A 20,550-nucleotide genomic window follows, 5' to 3' on the forward strand; every position below is an offset into this window, starting at 1 on the left:
TTGGCCAATTTAGAGTCTCCTAACCTACTTGGTCAGACTGAAGAAGCTACTTGGACAGACAGTGAAACATCTCAAATTAACAAATTAATAAATCCAGTTGCCATGACTCAACTTCCAGACATTCCTTCAGAACATACAGCACTGCATTGTTAATCAGTAAGCAAATGTGGACTGATGACATGGTCAGTTTAGTCATAATTATTACTTTAAATCTATTAAGTCAGAGTTGTTATGAAGTCTGTGTTGCAAAAGGTTTTACTGGCTAGAATTTAATTTTCCTGTTACTGGTATCAGACTGACTTGTTGGGTTAGCATAACCTAAAAGGTTTTTGTGCTGTTTCATGTAGATGCATTGAAAGATGAATTTTGAAAGTATCATTTAGTAGTACAATTCCAAGTATCTAATTTTTCCATCTACCCGTATATTAATCTGCTTAAAGATCACATTTTTCAAACAATATTATATACATGGTAACATACAGTATAATGTAGAGAATGGGAGGAATACTATACCTGTTTAACAATTATTATTTTTCTCTTTAGTTGTAAATTTCAGTTTTCAAATCTTTTCTTTTCCTTCATAATATTATTACCATGAGATTATTATGATCAACCTTTCCCATATTCTTTAAATTCTAGATTAAATGTTACCCATTAATTATTCTAGGATTTATATTATAATATAAATATTATAATATTCTAGGATATTATATTAATCTAATATTATTCTTTTTCCCCCCTTCTGCTGAAAACATACGTATATTCTTATATCTGTCCATCAGTCTTGATAGTTAGAAAGGGAAAACTGTGATGCAGGATAACAATAGGCAATATTTGTTGCCTAGGGCAAAATACATTGCCTTCTGAAACCAAAAGAGAAATGATGATAGTGTCTTATGACTTCCGGTATCAAAACAAAAGTTTATTTTGAAAGTTTAACAATGTCTCATTTTTCCTTTACAGCTAAGGAATGTGGGACTGCACTGTTAAGAAGCATAGAGAGTAGCAATTAAAGTCCATCATTTTGCTCTGTAATTGCTATCTTTTCTTTGTTTAAAAGCTACACTGACTTGGGCAGAGTTGAATTATACTAAATCCTTTTCTCACTATAAGTTCATAAAGCATGCATAATTAGTATCTTAAGGCACAGACTTGGTAAATGTCAGCTTTGTGAGGCAACTTTGTCATATTAGGACTAAGCTTTCCTGAAATCTTTGGGACTTAATTTATATTATTTGCATAGACTCTGGTTTTTGTTAGAGATTATGCTCTCAAAATACATTTATAATCACAAATTCATTTTTTTCAGTGGTATCTTAAAATATTGCATTTAAGAAAATTGTTATCCTCTATAGAGGGACGCAGTGGCTCAGTGGCTAAGACACTGAGTTTATCGCTCAGAAAGGTCAGCAGTTCTGCGGTTCAAATCCCTAGCACTGAGTAACAGTGCCCAGACCTGGATATTGTTTGGTCTCATAGCTTTTATTCAGACAATGGAGTTTGTAGCCACAGTTGTGGCCATAGTTTTGAAAGTATAAAAGATACAACTGCTCTTGGATCTCAGTTCTTTGGCTACTACAATGCTTTCTTCTTGCCTTTGAAGGTGATTTTGAAACTTAACTTCGTAATGAACATACTGGCCCATGTACTCACAAATAGAAGTCAGTTCAATAGAATAACAGCTTCTTTATCAGAGATTACACTATATATTTGGCAGATAAAATATTGCTCATCATCTAACCTATATGTTTGCATCTTGAACATGTGTTGCATATCTTTACCCTCAGTGAAATGTGTCTTCTTTGCAAATGTTGTAACATTATTTACCCCTCAATAGCAGGATAGTGTTCCACTTGTTGATATTAAAAACAACCTTCTCTAACAAGGCTTTCAGATTATAATTGCCCATTTTTTGGGGGGGTCAAATGTTACCCACTTGAGATGTTATCAGTTTTTGTTTAAGCCTTTTCACTTTTTGTGATTTTATAGTGTTTTATTTTTGTGATTTTTTAATAATTTGGGTAGCATTGAAATCCTGCTGCAGTAAATCAATCAATAAATGAGAAAAATAAGATATAGGCAGACCTTGATTTATGACCACAATTTTGTTGCTTGGTGAAACATTTGTTAAGTGAGTTGCTCTATTTCGTGCCACAGTTGTTAAGTGAATCACTGCCATTGTGAAGTTAGTAAATGGTTGTTGAATGAATCTGTCTTCCATATTGACTATGCTTGTCAGAAAGTCGCAAAAAGTAATTACATGACCCAGGGACACCATAAATATGAGTCAGTTGCCAAGCATCTGAATTTTGATCATGTGACTATGGGGATTCTGCAATGGTTGTAAGTGTGAAAAATGGTTATGTCACTTAATGCTATTGTAACTTTGAAACAGTCACTAAATGAACTGTTGGACTGAGGACTACTTGATTTTATATCACATGTGAAGTAGTTCTGAGAACATACACAGTAGGTTTACTGATCGGTGTGCTGTCTTAAGTAGTTTACGAGCAGCCTATTTTTTCTTTGCTTGCTTGACCATCCATGTACTAGTATAAAACAAAATATGACTGTTCAAACAGTAGCTTATTTGAAAACATCATAGTACATAAATGGTATTAATTAAGAATGAAGGTGGATCTACGTGTCCCAGGATAATGTTGCATGATCTAATCTGGGTCGGTCACCACCTCTGGTTCCAGTGACTGACCCAGATTGGATCCTGAGGTATTAATTAACTTCATTAAGATTTCTATCTATCTTATTTTTCCCAATATTCCCCAATTATGAATCTTCCCTTTTTTATTTTTATCCAATCTAATTTTATTCCATTTTTATGCATTACTTCCCTTTCTACTATGAGATAGATAACACCATATTTGCTTGCAGGTTAAATTCCTTGGTTTTGACTCAAGTCTTGTGAGCGTTGTTCAAAGCACCAAAGACAAAACAAAAGAAAAAAGTTTTATAATTTTCCAGCTATAAGATTAGTTAATGCTATATTAAACCTGAACCATTTATTTCCCTATAGTTTAACAACTTTTTTTCTTCACTGTTCCCATAAGGGATAAGCAGTGGTTAATGTGATGCTATGAAATAAATAGGATTATCTAATTATTTCACCATAATTTAGACTACAAAAATTATTAAGGAGTTTGAAGATGTGTTGTATTATCAATTTTCTTTGTCTCTGGTATTTTGGTATTTACAGTGATGAAGTTCCAGGCAGTCAGTTGGTTACAGATAAGTTTCACATTGATTGGGATTCTGTGCTTGTCAACTCTGATAATGTCATCATAGCTCAATTTGATGGAAGAGGGAGTGGATTTCAAGGACTCAAGATTTTGCAAGAGGTTCACCGTTCATTAGGATCAGTGGAAGTGAAGGATCAGATAGCAGCCGTAGAGTACGTATGTGCAAAATTTTAATCAATTTTAAAAAATTCTTTCTTTTGATATGACAGATAGAAAAGCATTGTGTTTTATATCTCTACCATATTGGGTTAATGGAATTTGTGCACCATTTAAGAGGAATAAAGTTCAATAAAACATCACATCTGCTTTTAGGTTTAATCTAACTAGTCTACAGTCAGTACCGTATTTTCACCCATATAACCCGCGGGTTATATGCGGTTTTTACATGCACAGCGCCCCCCTGCGGGTTATATGCGTGGGCGGGGTATACGGAAGATATTTTACACGATCGGAGGCTTACCGGTACACAGGCTTCTTTCTCCGTTTCTTCCCCCACCCCGATCTCAGCTGTTTCCTTCTCCTCCGTTCCTTTCCTCTTCCCCAGCTTGCGCAGGCTTGTTTCTCCGTTTCTTCCCCCACCCCGATCTCAGCTGTTTCCTTCTCCTCCGTTCCTTTCCTCTTCCCCAGCTTGCGCAGGCTTGTTTCTCCGTTTCTTCCCCCACCCCGATCTCAGCTGTTTCCTTCTCCTCCGTTCCTTTCCTCTTCCCCAGCTTGCGCAGGCTTGTTTCTCCGTTTCTTCCCCCACCCCGATCTCAGCTGTTTCCTTCTCCTCCGTTCCTTTCCTCTTCCCCAGCTTGCGCAGGCTTGTTTCTCCGTTTCTTCCCCCCCCCATCTCAGCTGTTTCCCTTCTCTCTTACTCGTCGCGGGTTATATGCGTGGGCGGGTTATATGCGTGGGCGGGTTATATGCGTGGGCGGGTTATATGCGTGGGCGGGGTATACGGAAGATATTTTACACGATCCGGAAAACCCGCGGGTTATATGCGTGGGCGGGTTATTTGCGTGGGCGGGTTATATGGGTGGAAATACGGTAATTGACATTTTTACTAGAAAAGTATTGCATGGTATGTAATGCATTCCAGATGTTGTATACTATTGAAATGCAATAAATTACTTCTAAATCCTATAGATATAATGAATAGATGACCTATTATCAAACATATGATGTTGGTCCTGCTGCAACAAAACTACATCTACATGATTTTAGTGCCTTAAAACAATTTATTGTTAGTTATGATTGCTGTTCTTTCACAACTTTTCTATTTTTTTAAAAAAAAAAAATGTGTATTACATCTGGTCCTGTTTTCAAAATATAGATATATGGATGAATTGAATAATTGCATCTGATTTAAAAACAGGAGTTAAGCATTTCTGTACTATAGGCATTCTCTTCATCTTCTTGTCAAACTTAAATTTTGGGTTTATCATAGCCAGTCTTATATTAAGCCAGTCTTACTATATATGCCTTCTTAATTCCAAGCCATTGCTTGAAGGACAGAATATATGCAAAGCATTTAACAGGTTTGATCTTTAAAGGAACTTCCTGCCCTCAGATGTTGTAAAGGGAGTGTACAATTTGCTGTGTTAAAAAAAAGTAGGATTAATTTGCCAAGTAATCTTGTTCTTTGTCCCAAGGGATTGTGAATGTTGAATGCACCAGGAGAATACCAAGATCAAAAGGGAGGACCTAAGAAGATTCAAACAGTTCATACTGTTTATGCTATTCAATTCTAGCTTAATAAAACATACAAATGCAGCCAGTGTACTGCAATACTTTATGGTTTTATTATATTTTTAATTGAATCCCATGCTGGGATAGCTATTGCAATTACCTGGGGTCAAAATAGCTATTTAATATTTTTAAAAAATCTTTCCGCACCATATCTGATTAATGTCTTATATGAGGGGATTCACAGTTTTGAAGATAGCAACAATTTAGCAGTTTAATTCAATCAAGAAGGAATTTGTACTCCAGTGCATCAGGTAGAGAAGTAGGTGGATAGGCAGAAGACAAATAAACAAATTATTTACATACAGAAAAAATATTGTTCAAGCATGAGGGGGTTTGTAATTTTTTTGTAATCTTCTCTATTACAGATACTTGCTGAAGCAATCATTTATTGATGGTAACAGACTGAGCATCTTTGGAAAGGTAATTTTATTAAATTAATAAGATGTTGCAATCTGTCAATAGAATGCTATACATTTCTGAAGCTTTTACCATTTAGTTATTTAATTATCTTCAACTAATTATAGGAAAAATAATTTTGGTGATATTCTGCTTTTAATTTAAAGTTTTCTTAAATGAGTCTGATTATTTGATTATTTGAATTACCTGCCATTTGAATTTGGCGCAAAATCTACTTGAGAATCCTGGTTCAAAAAATCAGGAAATAAATACCAGACGGGGATGGGAAGTGTTATTTTGGTTTTGACTCTCTCAGCAGATTTTTGGACTAACAACTATGGCATACTTTAAAAGTGTCTTTAGATTGTTGTGGTCTGCTATAAAAGTCAGATTCCGGAAAACACTTTTTAGAAAGTAATGGAGCTTCTAGAAGAAGAAATGACAGACTGAACATAGCACTGCAAAAAAGTAGATCCAATGAACGCAAAGCCATGAGTCAACCAGCTCTTTGTAAATTCTCTAGACAAAAAGAGAAAGTTGGAGTGTCCATAAGTGCTCCTCATGAGGAGCCTGCAAGACAATGGTCTCCAGTGTGCTTTGAGCTTGAGAAACAAGGAAATAGCAATCTTGCTCAAACCATGATTAGTGTCTATAAAAAGACATTCCGTTTGCATACCTCCTTTTCTAATCACATTCATAAATTGCTTATTATTTCCTTTTCAGCTTTTAGAAATCTTTGGATCAATGAATCTGAAGGCTTAAGTCTGCCTTTAGCCCTTAATGAAAGAACATTTGAACCTACAAACCTTTAAAAAAACAATAAACAGCAAAGGGTTGATTAAAACTTCAATTTTTGAAAGATGAATTTAAGGTTCATCATATGATTGATAAGATTTTTAAGATTAATTATAAAGAATACTTCCCATGGAAAAATGATTTTGTTTTGATTTTAAAAAAGACACTAAAGGGAACTAATTATTTCAATTAAAGGAGAAAAGAGCACATAAATTTGACTGACAGTTAGAGAATGGTGCAAAACATTCCAAAACTGGAAATATTAAAGGATATATTTTTACAAAAAAATGGAATCAGAAAGTAATATTAACAATATCAACAATGATATCTACCTCTATGGATAGACGGTGTCTAAAAGATGAAATAGAAGAGGAGCAAGGTTCCTCTCTAAGACAGCATTTAAAGTGGACTTTAAAAAGATAGCCTACTAAGATTACAATGGAAAAGATGCTACACTGGACATACAAAAGAAACTGAGTTGAGTTTTAATAATTAAAAGGATTATACAAACAACAAGATAGTGACCTGGATAATTTTTCTATATTGGATTTACAAAAGTCCAATATAAAGTTAAAGCTTTAAACAGTCTCAAGAGAAGGGAGAAAGAAGAAAGAAAAAGAAATCAGATTCTAGGACCGTGATGGCAAATTTATGGCATGCGGACCACAGGTGGCATGCGGAGCCATTTGTCAGGGCACCAGTGGTGAGTTTCAAATTTGTTTAGAACCTATTCTGTAGGTGTGACCTATTCGTGGAAGTGGCTCGGTGGTCATGTGACCGGGTGGGAGCAGCTTGGCAGCCATGTGACTGGATGGGTGTGACCAACTTGACATCACTCATGCACACTCAGTTGCATGACACTCCCCCCCCCCCAACCAAGCCATGCCCACAATGGCAAAAATTATTGTGTCTCCGATGAAGGGAAGGAGGGGGAAAGAGAGGGGCAAAACTCCCAAAAAAAGACTGCTGAAGGATTTAGGGCCGAAATTGCATGCTGGGGAAAGCAGTTGGGTTGATCGGAGAAGGCAGGACAGAGAGGAATCTGGAAGAAAACTATCACATGCTGGGGAAAGCAATTGGGGTAATTGTAGAAGGCAGGGCAGAGAGGAATCCCAGAGAAAACTATCACACGCTGTGGAAAGAACTTTGGGAGATCTTTGGGTGATAGTTTTCTCCTGGATTCCTTATTGTCCTGCCTTCTCCAATAAACCCAACTGCTTCCCCAGCAGTGATAGTGTGATAGTTTTCTCTTGGATTCCTCTCTGTGCTGCCTAGCAGTTTGGCTCCTTGCAGCAAACAGCCTGGTCAGCTTCAGCACAGCCTAATTTAGCACGAGGAGCTGATTGGCAGTTGGATCTGCCTCCAGGAATACCTCCTATCAGCTTTCCAGACTGCAAGGATCACCACCGCCAATCAATGCCGGTGCCACCCATTGCTACTGCTGCTGCCTATCTTCACCGCCTGGAATGGGCAAAAAATGGAATGCACGGAGGCCAAAATATTGTGGCACCTGTCCAGAGACTTGTATATCTGTCACCTTGCCTTCCTGCAAGCAATCTCTGAAAAATTGGTTGTGTCCCCAGGCCTAAAGCTAAATGGGTTGAGAGGGTTCCCTTTAATGGTGGGTACAGTGGAAAGTTGTGATATATCATAAATAAATGAATACAAACAAAATATTTCAGCCAAATTTTGATGACAATGCTTACAAGTATTAAAAATACATAGAAGCCTACAATATATAACTCCTGGTATTCAGCGCAGATTCAAAGAGCAAATGCAGTTTGGACTATGTACATTCATAGGTAGCACTTCTCGGGGTTACCTTAAAGTTGTTTCGCCTTTTCCCGGGATCTTTCCCAACTTCCACAAACAATTGTTAGAATTGAGGTGCTTAAGGGCTCAGCGTGAGGGTTCTGTGTGTACCTGTGTGCGCACAGAATCACATTTTTATAGCCCCAATAAAGAGGATTTGTGCAATTATACTTGCTTTGGTATTCTTGCACAAAATTAATGGCTTGGAAAAATGTAGCAGTAGTTTGCTATTAAATGTCCTATTAAATTCATATTTTACATGCATAGTCACTTACAGTCCAATGTGCTCTAAGTATCCCCCTTTTTCTACCATCTGTGCATGATATCCTTAGTTAGTCTCTCATTTGTTGTATTCTGTTGCCTTTGGCATAAATAGATGAGCCAGACAAATGGTTTCACCTTTAGCAAAAGTATTTTTACTGCCACGTTAGTGCATCTCTGCTTCTCAACCTTCACCACCAAGTGTTCAGATGCTGATGTTTGCTTCTTTCATTTGTAAGAGGGGAAAACATCGAATTCATTTACTCTTTATGTCTTTCTCATTTACAATTCATACAATGAATGCAATTCTGTTCTTGTTCCTTCTTTACCTCCCACCTGTTGCCAGCCACTCCGCCCAGCCCAGGCACAAAGGAAGTCATACCATTCAGTTTAAAACTAAAAAAAAAAATAATTCCAATATTCAGCAGTAACTTTCAGTCATTACTAATGGTTTGGCGTACATTTCCAAATCTGTGACCGTTTCAATTAAAATATTCCTTAGTATTGAATATATTCTTTACAGTATATATTCAACACTAAGCCTCACTGCTGTTTTTGGGGGAAATTCCAAAAGTTATAGGAAAGTAATACTTTTCTAAGATCAACATATACAAAACAGAATGCAAGCTTTTGTCCAAAATTCTTCATCAAGCAAGATGTTACAAAGGCTCAGTAGATGGTGTATTGCAGCAGTCTTTGATGTATCAGTAGAAATAATCATTTTTAATAATGTCATAGTAATCTAATGCATTTTTCTCATTTGCTAATCCCTGCTCTAAAACACACTAAATATTTAATTGAATTTAATTTAATTGAATATTTACGCATAACTTAGAGTGAAGAAGGAAGAATTGTTCTTTCAGTGAAATGAGCAGCATATAAATTTAAATGAATAAACAAACAAACAAATAAAAAAAGCTCTCCAATTCCATCTCACATAATTACTGCTACAATTACTATTATTTTTAGTAGGAATGGAAGAAGAAAAAAGTTGACATCTATTTTCTGAGAAACCTATTTCTGGCATAGCCACATCAATTTTAAAACATTATTAATAATTTCTTTTATAATTGATTCATATTAATAAGGTTATTGCAAATATAACAATTATTATATCTGTTCCATTCTTAACTTTAACTGAACATCTATAGTTGAAAAACTACAAGAAATAAAAGTATACATTATATAAAATATTCAACTATGAATTAATATATGAAATATATAATGTTGGGTATTTTATAAAACACTAATTCTTTAAAATAAAAGAAAATACATTTTACATTTTTAGACAGATATTAGAGTTAGCAAACTTGATGTTTATTTTATATTTATATATCTATTTATCACAACTGATTTGCAAACTACTGATTTACTTTCTTGAAATCCCACTGACTATTCAGAAACAAATATTATAGCAATCTTGGAACTTTTTGTGTTTACATCAGTGTAGATAATTATATTATTTGCCTAAAAGTTTTTGCTCTGAGAATGGTGTAAGTAAGTAAAAAGGAACTATAACTTTTAAGCACATGCTCATTTTCTACAAGCATTATTTTAACAAACAGAAGAACATTTTCACATGTGTTACAGTTCAGTTACCTTCACTCTGTCTGAAAAGTTTTGAGTCACACTCAACTAGGGTGTTTCTCACCCTAGTTAAATTGATTATCCTAATCATCTTTAAGGTTGGATTAGCAAATCCTGCTCCAAATATCCATGTGCAACTTTGGCAACCCAATAGCATCATAGTTCTTTGAATTAAAAACAAGAGCATGTGATTACTGAATCAGTAGCACACATATCTGTGGTGATATATTAATGCTGTGAAGAAGGAAAACAAAAGTGAGGTCAATATTTTTTCAATGGAATTTTTTTTTTCATTTCCAGTTTCTTCCTTCCTGTTCAGTAAACTGCTAAAGGAAAGAGATTATTTGGCTCACTGGTACAAAGTTTTGGAATTAAACTCAGGGCTGGCCATTTCTGATTGCATAAAATAAATAAACATAATTGATGAACAGCAGCTTTGTTGATTTACATTAATGAAAATGATTAAAGAGCTACAGTAATTCATCTTGTGTATGTTTAATACTGGCGTACAAGCATTTCCGTAATGTCGGATATTATTTGACCTTCTTCAAACTGTATGCTGAAGCAAAGCATCCTCTGCCATATTTTAAAGAAATAACTTTTGATTTATGCCTACAGAAGCATAAGAGAAACCATATAAATAAATATAAAAGTGCATAAGAAAGAATAGTCTCATCAAGGCAGTAATGAGCACATTATAACTCACTTCAGTTGTTTCCTAGGGTTATGGAGGTTACCTTGCATCAATGATTTTGAAGTCCAATGAAAAACTTTTCAAGTGTGGAGCTGTGATTGCACCAATTACAGACATGCGACTGTATGGTGAGTGGGTTGTATCATTCAGTTTGTTCCTCAGGTAGCTCGTTTTTCCTTTCTTTATTGCAGCTGAGACACTATCTAATATTACGAATGCAGGCAGTTCACCTACTTAAAAAAAAGCACAATCAGGTTTAGCATATATAAATAAATCTGCATTTAAAATGGGTGGTGCCCTTAGCGCTTTTACACTTTTCCACATCACATAGCAATGGCTGCCCCATAGCAGTACCCTCGGAGCCAGAAGTAATCAAGGTGTCTGCATGTTGCTCCCCGCTTTGCCTGCTGACGGGATGGATGTCATTCAGGAGGCTTCAAATGGGATTGTGCTGGATGATGAGCCAGGAGATTTTGTTTTCTGCTGAGGATAGTCTGCATCTCATCTCCACTGGGTTCTGTAGCAGAGCTTAAATACAGTATAATTGGCCATACAATGTTAGTATGTTCCTCCAAAAGTAATTTAATAGCTATTAAGTTTTCCTGTTTCCTATGTACAGCATCTGCCTTTTCAGAAAGATACCTGGGCAATCCATCTAAGGAAGAAAATGCTTACCAAGTGAGTAAGAGATTCTATGGTTCTGGATGGGGTGCCGAGATATTCAAAATGCAAATCAGTCACAGATGTGCATGTTTTCTCCTTTCCAAAAGGGATCCAGCGTATTGCACAATATTCATGGTTTTATGGAAGGAAATGTGTTAATCATCCATGGGACAGCGGATAGTGAGTATTTACACAGAAGCATTTTCCTAGTTGCCATTTGTCTTCTGCAGAAGTTCAGTGAAGGATAAGCCTGAAGCACATGGGAGCTTTATAAGACTTGGTTTTGTCTGCCCTTAGAGATCCCATTGTGAGATTCCATTGACAATTTCCTATCCAAACAAGTGACACTACTGTTTTATAACCTTTTGTAGTTGTAGAGACCAATTTGTTTAAACTTTATGAAATGCAATGCCTTGGTTGGCAGGCAGCACGCATTAATAACTTTTGAACATCAAAATTTAATCATCACTTAAATTATTCCTGTTCTGCCGCAAATTGTGTAAGGTGGAACAAAGATATACAATTTGAAGTACCAAATTGACCTTCTTGATACATTTATAGCTAGATTACTGAAATTTCCTAATTAAAATAGGCTATTTTCTTTTCATGGCTTCCATTCAGCCATGTGATTTATAAAATAAATCTTTGCACCTCACTTCTATGTTACTCTTTCTTCTCTTTGCTCTTATCCTTTGGGCTGCCTAGCTTTGTGGTCATATTCATTACCTTTTGCAGCTTGTGTGTCCATTACAGGGCTGTTTCACAGACCTATGGTAAGATTGAGCTTTCCATATCTGACCATGAATTTTGTGGGAGGGAGTCATCAAAGGATCATTGCCTCCCACTTCTATATGTTTCATCTGTATTCATGCTTCAGGCATTCTTTCTGCATAAGGGGATATTGCAACAGAAACACAGTATGTGAAGAGGATGACATTTAATGCTTAGCATAAGAAATATAAATAATATATGAATGGGTAAGATTCTTCCCAGGCATTTGATGAGGCTACCTGGCTCTACCTTTGAAGTGAGCTTTTCTGCATTTCTGCATACTAGATTATTATTTTTTCTTTGTGGCCAATGTGGCTGCTTTACCAGGTAGGTACCAAGTGGTGTCCAAAGTAAACAAGTGCTTAGGCATTCCAGGCAGGAGAGTTGAAAAGTGTACAATACATTTGGAAATTGTTGAATATAGCCTCAATGTAGAAAATAGCAGCCTATTGAGAGCTTTTCATTCATAGAAGTCCATAGTTGTGAAATTAAACCAAAATTCACAATATTTTTAACCTAATATCATACGGGATAGATGACACAAATATATCTGCTGCATTTTACCAAGGAAGTTTCACAAACATATCTTAGTTTCTCAAACTACTTTCCTGAGAGGGAAATTGTAAATTACAAATTAAAGATGAAGGAAGGAAGGAAGGAAGGAAGGAAGGAAGGAAGGAAGGAAGGAAGGAAGGAAGGAAGGAAGGAAGGAAGTCTTCTGAATGTTCTAAATTCATCATTTTTCATGTTTTCTTTACCATTCCACTGTAGCCATCTCTGAGCTTTCAGCATATAGGAAGTATTTCTGAAATTCAGATTAAATGTTAAGCAAAGCTGTAGATTATACCAGTAGCAGGGACGTGCAATCACTAGAGGCAGGGGAGGAGTGGCCTCACCAGTCATGAGGAAAAGGAAAGAATTTTAAAGATTTTTTTAAAAAATAATTAAAGCCAAGGTAGTTGCTGCCAGATTCCAAGTTACAGTGACTTGGAACAGTGCTTAGTGTTAACTATAGGAGGAGGCCAGAGAACTAGGGGCCTCCTGTGCATAAGCAATTTTTCGCCTTTTAAGAGTTAAGCAAGGGTTAAAAAGCAAAAAAATTCATATGCAAAGGAGGCACGTATTCTCTCGCTTCCTGTAGAGGGCATTTTTAGAGGCTTTTTAGAGTTCTCTGGGAGCAACTAGCTCAGTCTGACTCAGAGCTCTGGCCTTTCATGAGGGCAGTTGAAATCCTCTCTGAAACAGCTGGAAAAGGTGCGTGTGTGGGGAGGGGGGAGGAATTCAAAAAGTTTGATTGCCTGCAGAACCACGTTGCCTTTTCAAACACACACACACACACACACACACACACACACACACACAGAGCTGGATAAAAGTATATAAGCCCAGCTTCACTGAAAAGGCAACGTGATTCACCTGCAATCAAAGGCTCCAATCGGAAGGCAGCAGTGGAAGGGGGGGTATGGCAGAGGAGCTGCTTTCAAGCCTTTGGAAAATATATCCAATCCAACTTCTGTGTTTGTGTTTGAGAGTGAGTGAGTGAGAGAGGGATCCAACTTCTCTGTGTGCTGTGTCTGTTTGAGAGAGGGGGGAGGGAGAGAGGGAGGAAGGAAGGAGAAGAAAAAGAATGGGAAAACTTATTTTGCAAAGGGGGGGGGAATGCTGTCGCTTTAAATCGGAACTGAGCATGCCTGGCTGTGGAATTCTGGGAGTTGAAGTCCACAAGTCTAAAAAGCTGCCTCACCAGCCATAAAACTCACCGCACATCACTGACCAGTAGATACCTTCCATTAGTACAACTATCTTCAGGCATTAAAGAATCTTGTCACCACATGAAAAGTAAAAGTGACAGTTTTTTTAATCCCCATTTTTTCCAGAAACAGCATCAGCAGTTTGTACTCTGGAGATGAGAGAAGATAATGAGGCAATAGGGGGAAATGGGACTGGGAAAATGTTTAATATTTCAGCATGTGTAAAAGACGAGATCTTATTCTGCTCAAGCTCTGGCTTTGGGCAATTGCCTCCTATTGTCCTTCTTGGTCAAACTTGAAGACTCATTCCCACCTTGCTTCCAACGTCTAAGACTTCCTCTTTCTGTCACCATTTAGATGCAAAAGAATTAAAATAATATTAATCCTGGGCCTAGTATAGATCTATTGCCTCTTACTTATTTCTGTGCAATATATTTTGTTTGTTTCTATATGCTCCTAATGAAGAGGTGTCAACTCGATTTCACTGAGGGCTGCATCAGCATTGTGTTTGACCTCAGGAAGCGGGGTAGGAGTGGCCAGCTATATGTCACTCGTTTCAGGGGTGGCTGTGGTGGCCTGAGAGCTCTGCCAGCGAAAATGGACTGTTTCCAGGGTGGCCCTGTGGGTCAGATCTGGCCCCCAGGCCTTGAGTTTGACACCCCTATTCTAATAAGTAGCTTCAAACAGAACTGGACATTCTTGCGAATGTATTCATTAGCAATAGCAATAGGACTTAGACTTATATACCGCTTTACAGGCCTCTCTAAGTGGTTTACAGAGTCAGCATATTGCCACCAACAATCTGGGTCCTCATTTTACCCACCTCGGAAGGATGCAAGGCTGAGTCAACTTTGAATCTGGTGAGATTTAACTCCAAATTGCAGGCAACCAGCAGTCAGCATAGGTAGCCTTCAGTCTGCACTCTAACCACTGCACCAACATGGTTCATTCATTAAACTGAAGTTCATTGGATCAAAACCATATTTAAAAAATATACATTTAAATAAAAATAAAATCAGCTTATCAGGAGTGGGCTATTAAATGCAGTTCCTGCCTTCCTCTACATCAGGCATGTCCAATCTGTGACTCATGGGCCACATGCGGCCCTAGACAGCTAGTAATGTCCAGATCTGCATGATAATAAAAATATTAAAAATAGAAGTTTGTTATTGATACACATTAACTATATTGCATGTTTTATATGTGGTCCAAGTCACTCGACACATTCCAGGAAAGTCAAAAGGTTGGACAACCACTCTCTTTGTCATTGTAAAGTGCATGTTTACAACGTTTCATAGTGTTTCCAAAAGAACATTTCTGAAGGTGGTAGAAATGTGATAACAGTACTATAAAAGGGAAGAAGAGTTTAATACTTAGGTTACACGTCAGGATTCAGAACCAACTTATATTTATTGCAGTGACGTGTGGTCAGCTTTAGGGCTGGTGAGACACTTTTTAGACTTGTGGACTTCAACTCCCAGAATTCCACAGCCAGGCATGCTCAGTTCCGATTTAAAGCAACAGCATTTTTCCCCCTTGCAAAATAAGTTTTCCCATTCTTTTTCTTCTCCCTCCCCCTCCTTCTTCCCTCTCTCCCTCCCTCCCCCCTCTCTCAAACAGACACACGCACACAGAGAACTTGGATCCCTCTCTCACTCACTCACTCTCAAACACAAACACAGAAGTTGGATTGGATATATTTTCCAAAGGCTTGAAAGCAGCTCCTCTGCCATACCCCCCCCTTCCCCAGCTGCCTTCCGATCAAACTTTTTGAATTCCTCCCCCCTCCCCACACAGACACCTTTTCCAGTTGTTTCAGAGACGATTTCAACTGTGCTTCTGCCTGCCCTGCCTTCCCCTCCCCTCATGAAAGGCCAGAGCTCTGAGTCAGACTGAGCTAGTTGCTCCCAGAGAACTCTAAAAAGCCTCTAAAAATGCCTTCTACAGGAGGCGACAGAATATGTGCCTCATTTGCATAAGGAATTTTTTGCTTGTTAACCCTTGCTTAACTTTTAAAAGGCGAAAAATTGCTTATGCACAGGAGGCCCCTAGTTCTCTGGCCTCCTCCTATGGTTAACACACTGTTCCAAGTCACTGTGAATCTGGTAGCAACTACCTTGGCTTTAATTATTTTAAAAAAATTCTTTAAAATTCTTTCCTTTTCCTCATGACTGGTGAGGCCACCCCTCCCCTGCCTCTAGTGACTACACTTCCCTGATTTATTGTAATTACTTATGTCAGCCCTTACACACCTATTCAATCTTCTGAACCTTACCAATATTTAAGAAATAATACGTCTGGCATACAATATTCTTTAGAATGTTTTATAGCCATGATGTCAATGTGGCTGAAGTACAGCTATCTTACTTCCAGTTTGAATAGGTGTGCCATGTAAATACAGTACATACCTGGGAATAAGTCCTGTTGAATTTAGAAGGTTTTAGTTCACAACAAAAATGGACAGTATTGCATTGCAGATTGTCTAAAGTACCTCACAAATCCATTAACTGAGTTTTCAGTCAAAGAAACTCCCCAAAGGGATACACAATGTAAATGAGGAGAAATGAGTTTTTGAGATGTACAGTATTTATAGTTACTCTGCTATACTTTTCTTATAAACAAAATCTAAGCTAATCTGCAGAAACTGTTTGATATCAATAATGTCTATCACTAACACTTGGATGATGTTGTCCCACAGCTAAAGTCCATTTTCAGCACTCAGCAGAATTAATTAAACATCTAATAAAAGCCGGAGTGAATTATACTATGCAGGTATGTAATATTTAGGAATGTCATAGCTTATGCATCTTTTTAGGTTTAGATTTCGTATGCTCTTTGTTGCATGTATTTGAAATACATCTTTGTGTAGAAAGCCTGGCTCGGTATCTATATATTCGTAGCTATCTATAATTTAAATATATTTGAGAAATATTTTACTCAAAATAGATCCAATAAAAGAGAAAGAAGAAAATAATGCTTTAAGCAATAGTAAGAGCAGAATATAAATTATAAAATATATAATATTTAGTTTTTACCACAATTAATATTGAAATACTTTTTAAACTTGAAATATTTGCCTTTATAGCATTAATACTGTATATTTTTCATAAAAAATATTTTACAAGACAGATCTGATACATAAACAGAATGTTTATGAGAAATGTCTATTGTACTAATGGACTTCTGCTTATGATGATGGATGTAGTACATAGAGGCAAAAATTGTAAAGTGAACAGTGAAAGCAACCTACAGTAGTTATCTATTGCCTGCAAAACTTCAGGAGTAGAATTGTACACTGATTTGTTAAAAAAACAAAATCAAATTGTATTGGAGCTGAAGATCCATTGCTGTTTGAAAATTTTATTTACAGGTTTTTTTCGGAGTATAAGACGCACCGGAGTATAGAGAGAGGGATGGAGAGAGAGAGAGAGAGAGAAAGAGAGAAAGAGAGAAAGAGAGAGAGAAATACAGTAGATAGGTAGGGTGAGAGAGAGAGTAGGTAGGTAGTTAGATGTTTCCAGGTGTTTTTATCCATGTGCTGGAGAAGGAAATCGCTGACAATCTGCAGCACCTAAGACTTTGTTTCTGCTGGCACAATACTTATTGTATTACAATAATGTAATTCTCATCAATCAGTCAAACAGCACTTTTTTTGCACTTTGCAAACCTCCCAAAAATGGGCCTTTTTTTTCCAAATAAGGCATGAATACCCATGGGGGGGGGGGCTTGCAGAGTAATTCTGGAGGGGGTAAATTAGCAAGAACCGGCCTGTTTTTCATGAAAACGGACCTGTTTTTTTGTCAAAAAATTGCATGCATAGCCTTATGGAGACTTACAGAGTGCTACTCAGGGCTGGGGTGGGGAAAATGGCCCATTTTTTGCTCATTTCTGCTCTCACCAGCCTCCAGGAGCTCTTTGAAAGCCTCCATAATGCACGGCCATTTTGGTGAGGGGGCAGGGCTTTGGGGGGCAAAAAATGCTGTATTTGATGTATAAGACGCACCCAGATTTCCAGCCTCTTTTTTGAAGAAAAAAGGTGCATCTTATACTCTGAAAAATACGGTATTTGGCATCCTATTTTTAGTATTTAGAGAAGCAGTGGTGTTTTTCCTTGGATTACAACATAAACTGTGATTAATGAGTATAGTTTTTTTTAACCAATGTTTGAAACAATTTCCCTTCAATCTTGAAAAATTAAATAAGTGATGCCATTTAAAAAAAATATTTTTAAAATCTTAAAAGCTAGAAATATTTTGTGCAGTCTGTAAAGTGATGGTTTAAATCAGATCTGGGCATTTTGCAGCCCCCAGACCACATCCAGCCATTTGGCTATCTCTCTGCAGTCCACATGTGATCAACCAGAAATTAAAAATCAAGTGTAAGTAAATGTGCTATAGGGGTGGGAAAAGAAGCCGAGTTTGGTCTGGTTCTGGACAGTCACCGTTTTCTCCTTCATTTGGCTAATGGCCATGGAAAGATGACAAGAGAAATCATTTTCTGCATTTGCAGAGCACTCATCCATCACCTGGAGCAACTAAGGAGTTCAGGTGATAAGTTTGACGACATAAAATCAGGTACATTGGTTCGGCCCTCCCTAATAGTCCCATTTCTCACATAGCTTTTTGGGAAAATTAAACCCCTGGTTTAAGTTATAAAATAAATATATTTCACTTTTGAAATTTAGATGTTTTCAGAGAAACCACAATAATTGTCTGAAATATTCATTCTGTGATGATAAAAATGCATTTGAAAACTTGTCAACTGGTTTTTTAAAAATCTGTTTATTTCTATTTTTCCTATCCTAGATCTATCCAGATGAGGGTCATTACATTACGTCAGAGAAGAGTAAATATCACCTTTATAGCACAATTCTCAACTTTTTTAGTGCTTGTTTAAAGGAAGAAACACCCATTTTACCACAGGAAGTAGAAGATGATGAATAAGGAATGAAGAATAGGACTTGTATGAGGATCACTACAACCACATTTAAAGCTGACTGTACAAAAAACAGATTCTTTGGGAGCCTGAAGGCAGCCAAAGTTTATAGCAGCAGAGCAGCACATTTTGTGACAATGGGCTAAAAGAACTGGGATTTGAATACACAAATCGATGTGCGATGAAGGAACAAAACATATACCTTTGTGCAAGGCCAAAGGTTGGATGCAGTTTTCTGAAAGATATTAATTTTGCATAAGAGTAGAGTTAGTGCATGTTGATTTTGTTACGATTCACTGTTTGTTCAGTATGTAGTTGCTCTGTTTTATTTAGTATGCACATAACTTTTTGATTTCAGGACAATGCACACTTTCATAGGCCGCTAATATTTGGGGAAGGGACCTGCAGTCTAATATTCAATAGTAATTTTAGATTAAGTGCATTTTTTTCACTGTTAAGCATCAAAATATTGGGGAAAATGCATTTTAGTTGACTGAAAGACAAATCAGATGAGTAGACTTTAATTATAAATGTCCAGTGTTTATACCAACTAAATCAGTAAGCAAAACTGCAGTAGTATATGCTTGAACTTTATGTATATACTCAAGATTCCTTCCACAACAGTAACAACAAAAAGCAATCTCCACTTTAATATATATATTTTTAAGAATACAATTACACTTGTGTGTCAATCGACATCAACAACTAAAATAATTCCCCAGTTAAAAGTTGCATATTTTGAATTACTAAGCAATGTTTGGGTTGTGCTTTTTCTTGTATTGTTTACAGTATTTTGCTGGTTATGCTCTAATTTTAGAGTACATTACTTTGTCACTTGTACATTAGATACATGAATATTAAATTATAGTTTCAGATAAAGAAATTTTATTAACAATGTAATGCCATAGAGTAATACTTTGCTGAGCTATTTTGTAAAGCTGCCCCTCCCCCCATTTCTTCATACTGGTTGGGATTTCATTTTGAACTTCAGTGGTAGCGTATTGCAGAGCTATATGTCAGATTTCCTTTTGTGCTTCACAGCTGTTCATTGAGTCTGTTACATGAATGATTTAAACTCAGCTGAATAAGTTAGAAATTATTTGTCTCCATGTAGTTTCAAGAAAGTTTCTGATAAATGATTTTTTATTTTATTTCATTTAGATGAAAATCCTGTGGTGCATCCATGTATTTATCAAGGTGAATTACACTCTTAAAATGATGCCATGAAATAAACAAACCAGGGAACTTTGGCCATTAAAATATAACTGAGATCAAGTGCTATATTTATTTAATTTTAGAGATCTTTGGAGTATGTATAAGTGGGGCAATTGTAATGGTTTAAAGTTCCACTTCTCAATATTTTTTCCAGGGCTGGATTCACTTAAAAAGCCTAATTCTTGTAATTTTCAGGGTTTTAAAATTTTTTATATTTATCCATTTTTGCAATGCGTTGTAACACCTGGAAGATTTAAAGCATATGTGCTATTTTTAAAGTAATATTCTTAATGCATAAATATACCATCTTTTTTATTTTGAAAATTACTTGCCTGAAATAGTAAATAGCATACATATATTTCTGCTAAGGTGAAAAGTTCATTTTATTTATAAATCAAAAGAGATGCTGTTATTCTAAATTGTACTGCATGTGAAATATAGTTTAGGATATTATAGATTTATATACCTCCAGATATGAGGGTATGTGCCCTTAGATTTGTTCACAATCTTTCTTGGGAATCAACATGAAACTGTCTCAAAAATCCAATATTTATTAACCCACCAATTACCTATATTTCAGAATAACATAAATTGATTTTTTAAAAGATTTTATTCTACAAACTAGTAAAGTTAAAATATATGCATCTTTAAAAAAGCAGCACAATGACAAAATTTATAAGCATAG

General features: G+C 36.4%; 1 protein-coding gene across 1 annotated transcript in view; it reads left to right on the forward strand.

The window, feature by feature from the left end:
- Positions 1-20,311, forward strand: part of DPP10 (dipeptidyl peptidase like 10) — a 273,664-nt gene extending 253,353 nt beyond the window's left edge. Inside the window, exons 20-26 of the mRNA XM_087707706.1 lie at positions 3,212-3,406; positions 5,351-5,405; positions 10,559-10,658; positions 11,150-11,208; positions 11,301-11,373; positions 16,414-16,487; positions 18,521-20,311. Coding sequence (XP_087563832.1) covers positions 3,212-3,406; positions 5,351-5,405; positions 10,559-10,658; positions 11,150-11,208; positions 11,301-11,373; positions 16,414-16,487; positions 18,521-18,658 — 694 coding nt within the window. The 3' untranslated portion in view covers positions 18,659-20,311. The remainder of the gene's footprint in view (positions 1-3,211; positions 3,407-5,350; positions 5,406-10,558; positions 10,659-11,149; positions 11,209-11,300; positions 11,374-16,413; positions 16,488-18,520) is intronic.
- The last annotated feature ends 239 nt before the right edge of the window (positions 20,312-20,550 follow it).

This window comes from Thamnophis sirtalis, unplaced genomic scaffold (genome assembly GCF_051295495.1).
Source record: "Thamnophis sirtalis isolate CommonGarterSnake01/CBP01778 unplaced genomic scaffold, rThaSir2_p1.2 scaffold_1, whole genome shotgun sequence".
In the NCBI taxonomy this organism is placed as follows: domain Eukaryota; kingdom Metazoa; phylum Chordata; class Lepidosauria; order Squamata; family Natricidae; genus Thamnophis; species Thamnophis sirtalis.